Source organism: Agrilus planipennis, unplaced genomic scaffold (assembly GCF_000699045.2).
Source record: "Agrilus planipennis isolate EAB-ADULT unplaced genomic scaffold, Apla_2.0 scaffold1081, whole genome shotgun sequence".
Classification (NCBI taxonomy): Eukaryota; Metazoa; Arthropoda; class Insecta; order Coleoptera; family Buprestidae; genus Agrilus; species Agrilus planipennis.
In genome coordinates, this window is record NW_020439734.1 from 1,992 (window position 1) to 8,861 (window position 6,870).

The window sequence follows — 6,870 nt, forward strand, 5'->3', positions numbered from 1 at the left end:
TTTACTACATATATACATATATCTATATATATATATACTAATCTGGTCTAATGGGCAACGAACAACAGCCTGTCGGAACAAGAAAAAAAAACTTTTTTTATAAAAGGCAGTGCGGTAGTTTGACTGTGGCACACGACGTGGCCTTGACTACTAACAAGTTGCTGTGGTGTGCTGGCCTTGTTGCTTGCATGCAAAATGCGAATGCATTGTTGAAAATAATAATAATAATTATTAACAAGTTATTTTTTTCTGATTAATAAGTGCTAAAACGCGTGTGCCTCGCTCAAATTTACTATCATATCTGAGCCACGTTAAGGGCTACGTATATGTCTCAAAATTTTACTGATAAACATATCCCCCGTGTGTGTAATTATGCGCCGGGAAAAGTAACAACCAAGTCAGGGATTGTCCAAATGTGCCAGCTCTGAGCGTCGAAAGTAATAGAAATCAGGACTGGCTCAGATATGATGAGCTCTGTTACGTCCGTTTGTTTTTTCCACCTTTAATTCATTCATTTACATATTTTTCAATATCAATTCGTACTCATTCAATGTACTAATTGAAGACTCGCTGCTTACTTCTCGGTGAGGGTTATTATTTTCGAAGAACATACCAACATTGACCATAAAGATTATTTGAAAGAGAGAAGTAATGAATCAGTTGTGTATTTTAACAATTGTACAGCACGGGGTCCTATTTTGACTTATTTTATACTTACTACATACTTCGTTAGTTCTCTCTTCAGCTGGATCTGAATACTAATAAGTTTTCGTTTTCATTTATATTTCACATTTTTCTATTTGTCTTTTTCCTACTTTCATAACGGTGCTTGTCATCCTATTTTCAATTTAACCTGTTTTATGAAATTACCCATAAAGAATCGTTTGTTTTTTACTACTTGTTTTCGTAAATTCAAAATGAAAATTGTCAATCCTGATCAATAAAGGGAAAAATTCAAACGGACAATTCAACAATTTTGCAGGGTTATCCAAAAAGAAAACAGGGCAATTTTTACGTGTGGCGTTACTTCGCCAAACTAACAACAATTTTTTACTACTTATGTTACTGTTGTCATTAGAATGTTTTGCTTTTTAATGCTCTTTATTTTATCGTTACAAGAACGCTGACTATTTGATTTATTATTATTGTCCATGTGCCTCCTTTTTTATTATCGACATAAAGCTCTTTTCGTTTGGTTAATTTCGACTTTATACGTTAAGTATTCCTACTGCCCCGCCCCTGTTTTTTTGCTTAACGCTTACTATGCTTTTAGTTGCTTTATTTTTGCTTTTGTTTATTCCTTTTATTTTTAATTATTTTTTATGTTGATATCGCTTTGCTTGGCAGGCAGTAGAAAGCCAATCCATACAGTGTTGTGGCTGAAACGCCAGTATTATTATTTTTGGATAACCCTTTTTTAAGCTTCCGCATTGTTTTGATTATTATTTAGTTTTAATATATTCTATCTGAGCCCCTTACGGGCTAGGCACGCCAAATTTCAGTGTATGTATCGCATTTTAATTATTGAACATCGAAGGTATAATTCAAACGTATATTTTTTTCGATGATTAAAGAGGATTCGCTCTAATTTATATTGATATTTTGAAAGGGTGCATACAAGTTTTTCCGTTGAATTTTAGCGTGCCAACGTTTTTTTTTTTATATGAATTTTTTAACAATTTAATATAATAACGCATAGGAGTTGGACGAAGGAACAACGCTGAGTTCTACCGGTTTATTCTATGAAGTGAGCTGCGGAACGCAGGTTTGTCCGAGCCCTTTCTAAAGTTTCCTATTCGCCCTCCCCAATTTTTATCCAAATATCCGTTTGTACTAATCAGCAATACTGTTGTTGCTCAGGTATTTTAATTGCTATCGTGGATATCAAGTAAGTTCAAAAAGTATACCTGTTTTGTGTTTAAACGTTATACCGTATTCCCTCATTACGTTTTTTTACCTATAATTCTACCTAACGAACGTGTTACAATGTAACGAATAGGAGTTAGTTTTTATCGTAATGTATGTTTTGTTATAAGATTACCAAATTATTTGATTACATACTTCAAAAGTTGTTTGTACCATTGTAACACTTATTATCCTACAAAATAGAAAGGGAATGGACATGAAAAAAAATATATCGCGTAGCCTTACCTCTGTTTTGAAATAACTCGTTTACTTATCAAAGAATAATAGAATAATTTGAGAATTACTATGGAGGCTGTATAAGATCTATTAAGCAAGCGCTTTTCGAACTTGACCTATTATTAATGATGAGTACTTGTTCAAATTATTTTTATTTAAATAGAGAATTTCTAAAAGCGTCTGTTTATTTTAAGCTTGCCTACCATACGTGGAACATTGGGGTTACAGATTTTAACTAACGAGTTATTTTCATTCATCTTTTTGTAGGCTGGCCGTGGGCGTGGGGTGGTGGCGCGTGGGCGAGCCGGTGGGCCCCCGGCCCGTGGGGCGCCGGCCAACCGGGCGGGCCGGGGCGCAGCGGCCGTGGCCCGTGGAGCGGCCCGCCAGCCCGCTCGTGGAGCAGCCCGCGCCAAGGGAAGTTTACCAGGTACGATTTTTTGTAGATGACATTTTTTTGTGTGGGCAAATTTGAAAAAACGTTATTTTTGCAGATTGTAGTGATAAAAAACGTTCTGTTTCAGCTGTTTTGTTGGCTGTTGCTTAGTTTTTTTCTTGAACGTCTGCAAACGGAGTTAGGATGACAAATCTTAGTCTTTATTTGTATGTACCCCTTCATTAACCAGTTTCATTTATCTAGATTCTATCCTTCCTTTTTTACCCCTCCTATCTTACAACTCAAAACATGGGAGATTTAAACATTTTTGTTTTCGTTATTTATTATAATTAAGAAAAACTAAGTAAACGTTTGGCAAACAAAACAGCCGTCGAAACAGTGAAAATCTCCCATGTTAAAAATCCTTTTTTTACGGTAGAATTGTTATCTAATTGGTGATGTGCATTATGATTAATAAATTAATATATCAATTAATGGGCTAGAAATTCTTCTCGAAGATGTTTTCTTTTTCACTTCAGAGATGTATTATTTTTCTAATTACATAAAAAAAGCTTAATGCACATTATCTGTATAAAAAAGAATTTATTTTAATTATTTAAATTGAATTTAGGTAAGCGGAAGTTAGACGGGGGTCACCAGAACCAGGGGGAGTCAAAGCGCAGATACCAGAGCAGCTGGGGTAACCAGCCACTGGCGCAGCAGCCGCTGGGAGCAGCGGGCCTGAACGGAGAGCAGCAATGGTACCAGGATTCGTACGCCGCCTGGAGCTAAACAACAAAATCGTTACTATGCAACAATAGCAAGCTAGTAAGCAAACCAACCAACCAACGTCGTGTTGTCGTCGTCTTCGTGTGTAGTTTTTCACACACTTTCCAATTTTTTTCTTCCCCCCTTTTTCTTTTTTCGATCAACAAAATAGCAACAGAAACAGCAGCAGAAGCAACAACAAAACAGCGGAAAAGTAAAAGTGAGTGCCTGATAAGAAGAAGCGAGTGTTTAATAGCGGACGCCCGCGCAGTGTATAAAAAAAAGGAGACCTATTGTGTGTGTCCGCTTGCGTATACGTGTATAGTATGTATGGTGTGTTCGTACTAGTGGTTTTGCGTCCGGGAGAAGCAAATAAGCGGAAAGGGAATAGGAGTGTTAATAGATCCGTCTTGACCGTTAGGCTGGTTCAGTAATGGTATACGCGTGATACGCAAGCCTGACCTACCGGTTATTAATGAAGCCAGCCAATCATATCCATTGTCGTCAACCAGTGGCGCCACCACTACGTTAGTAACATGTTTCGAAGTTATCCACAACATTTAAATAATAGTATTTATCTTATGGTGTCCCCGGGATATATGTATGTATTTGTTTTATTTTTTCATTTTTAAATGACAAGAGCGCATTACAAAATATTTTCTGTCTTGGTTGATTAATGAACAATACTTGCTTTCAGCGATACCAATCGTTTCTTTGATGGATGTTTTAAAGGGAAACTGACAAAAAAAAAGTTAAAATATAGCATAGTCGTATATTAAATAAAAATAGATTTAATAATAGTAATTAACACGAGATTGATATGTTGTTGGACTTTTCCAAATTTTGTACTTGTTCTGCTCGCTAAGCTATTGCTCAGTAAATTGTTGTTTGACGGTTTTATTTATGTCCTTTTAAATATGACGTTGTGTTGTGTTGTTTTTCTCTCGTTTAGTTTTTGATTTACTTAGTGTTTTTATGTAAGTATATATATAAATCGAAAGCGCTTAAAAGAATTATTTGCACCACCGCGCAGGCACTGCGCCCCTTGTTCTGGAGACTGTTACATCGCGGGGGCGCCGCCCGTTTATCGAACATATTATATATCGGATCCTAAACTTCTATTTTATTTCTGACGATTAATTTTTAGTATTTGGAAGGGTAGCAGTTGTGACGACAATACGTTATCAGCTTCCACCCTCTGTGTCTTAAATTTCTTGCGCGTTCGTATCGTTCAAAAAAATGATACGTGATCTTTTTTCCTTCTTTCGCGATTAGTTTTTTGCTAGGTAATCTTTGAATAATAAGTGCTTGAAATGGGAGGGAGGCAACATTATACCTATTCAATTTGGGGCGGGCTTACGGCCGTGGCGTTCAAAAAAATTGCATGCTGATGTTTTCAAATTTCATTTTGTTCTTTAAAAAGATCTCATGAAGGCAAATGACGAGAATAAGTAAATATTGTTATATATGTGCGGGTTGTTTGGCATTATAAGTGATTTTAATATCGGAATGATGCGGCTGCCTGGCGCGCGAACAGACCGCAGTAAAGTCCGGTCGAAACTGGACTTTTTAGAAAAAAAAATGGATGGAGGTTGGGGACGCGCAAAATTCGTATTCTCAACCGTTGCGCGCAGTAATGAAGCATGTCTAATTGGAGTGAATAATATGCTAACATCATCTAGCTAGTACTACTTTACTACTACATACAATAGTAATAATGGATAATAGAAATAGTAAAGTTATTATTATTAATGTATAACAGTGATGATACCCGCAATTTTTTTTATTCTTGTGGGCGTTAATGATGATGACGCGTCCGCTTTGTGATGTATTTTATTACGATAATAACGATAACTTGCGGTAGCAGTGAACGAAAAGAAAATTGTATTTTTCTTAAATGTATATCTAAATTAAACCTTTTTCAGCTGTTGGTGAAAGATAAAAAATCATTTGGTGTTTAAACGATGCATTTACCATGTTTTTTTTTTTCATTTTCTTTGTATTCAAAAAGGCGTGCAAAAATGATAACAAAGAAGGTTCGATTTTAACTTTTGTTACTGTTTGACATCGTTGCATCGTGTATATATTATAAATGTATGTATTACATGCGTATTTGTCAAAATGACTAGTTCAGAAGAAAAGTATTTTCTAACCTCCGTATTGTTTTCTTTTTAATTATCATTTTTGGTTGCTTTCACTTCCCCCCATATACAAATGTCCCTCATCAGACTGGAATGACACTATCTAGGACTACTACTGTAATCACGTTTGCCATTTTTATGTGTGAATTAATAATTACTATGCAGTTTTTCTTTTTTTCTATTATAATTAATTATGCCGTTTTTAATTTAATTTGTAAATGGAATGATGCTAAGATTTTACATTTGTGCAGATTCTCTCCTTTTATTTATATTAATTAAAGTAATAATGGAATTGTTATTTCTTAACCGTAAATGAAAGAACTGATCTACACGTCTAAATAAACAGTTGTATGTGTATTACACTTCAGTTTGTCTTTTTTTATAATAAATTTTACTCCTACTGCTGACAAAAAGGTGACATTTAATTAGGTGGAGATATAAATTAAATAATGTCTTAGATATTGGTAAAAATGATACGGTATGAACAAGAAAGTGAAACTTTAGCTAATAACCATACTCAGTTTGCTCAGATTTGAAAATTAAGTAATTGTTGCTGTGAAGTGGCATGTTCTTAAAATAATTTAATTGTTTACGAGATACTTTTCAGAAAAAGAAGACACTAAACAAGGATAAGGTAAAATGTGGTGCCAGAATATCATGCAATAAAAAACGTTTATTGAGTAAAAATTCTTCGGTTGTAATGTTACGAATGTGGATAAAGTTACACACAATCGTTTTTATTTTTTTAAAGATAAGTAAAACTTCGTAACAGTACAAACAATGAATTACACAGGTCTGCGAAATTTTTTTTTTGAAAAGTTTTTTTCTTAAATTGTTAATATTTGTCGTAATTGTCTTAAAAGTAATAGAAAACTATATTCATATGGTTTATACCACGTCACATTAACCCATAAATGCTCAGAGAACATTTGAACCCTTTCCACGTAATGAGTGCGACGAAAAAATATTCGATAACCAGTGTTTCTATGTTTTTAACGATGCTCTTTTCGATGGTGTTGGTTAAAAATATCTCCGACAATATTAAAGCATAGAAAAATCGAAAATAAACAAAAANACATGGATTTTTAGTTATTCTTTATAATTTTCTAATAGTCGAAGACATTACTTATTTTCTGAGAAAATGGGTGGGATATGGTAGTGTTAGGGTGTACTAAAAGACAATATAATGCTCAGTCAGAGAGTATTAAATAGAAATATAAACTATAAAATGAATTTTGTGAAAAAACAAATAAATTTGCCGATACAAAGAGCTACATACATATATATATACATATATTAATCTACATACAAAAAAAAATGTGACGATACGTTAAAACAAAGTTTATATTTTCAAATTATAGACCAACATTTGCATGCTTAAGATAAATTTATACAAAAAACTTTTTTATCGCAAACCTGTGTTATTAGTTTGTAATAAAAATAAAA

At 34.0% G+C, this 6,870-nt stretch overlaps 1 protein-coding gene across 1 annotated transcript in view; it reads left to right on the plus strand.

Annotated features, from left to right (window-relative positions):
* LOC112903905 (heterogeneous nuclear ribonucleoprotein R-like) overlaps positions 1 to 5,436 on the plus strand; it is a 6,689-nt gene extending 1,253 nt beyond the window's left edge. Inside the window, exons 3-5 of the mRNA XM_025979466.1 lie at positions 1,700 to 1,765; positions 2,410 to 2,569; positions 3,147 to 5,436. Coding sequence (XP_025835251.1) covers positions 1,700 to 1,765; positions 2,410 to 2,569; positions 3,147 to 3,307 — 387 coding nt within the window. The 3' untranslated portion in view covers positions 3,308 to 5,436. The remainder of the gene's footprint in view (positions 1 to 1,699; positions 1,766 to 2,409; positions 2,570 to 3,146) is intronic.
* Positions 5,437 to 6,870: the final 1,434 nt, after the last annotated feature.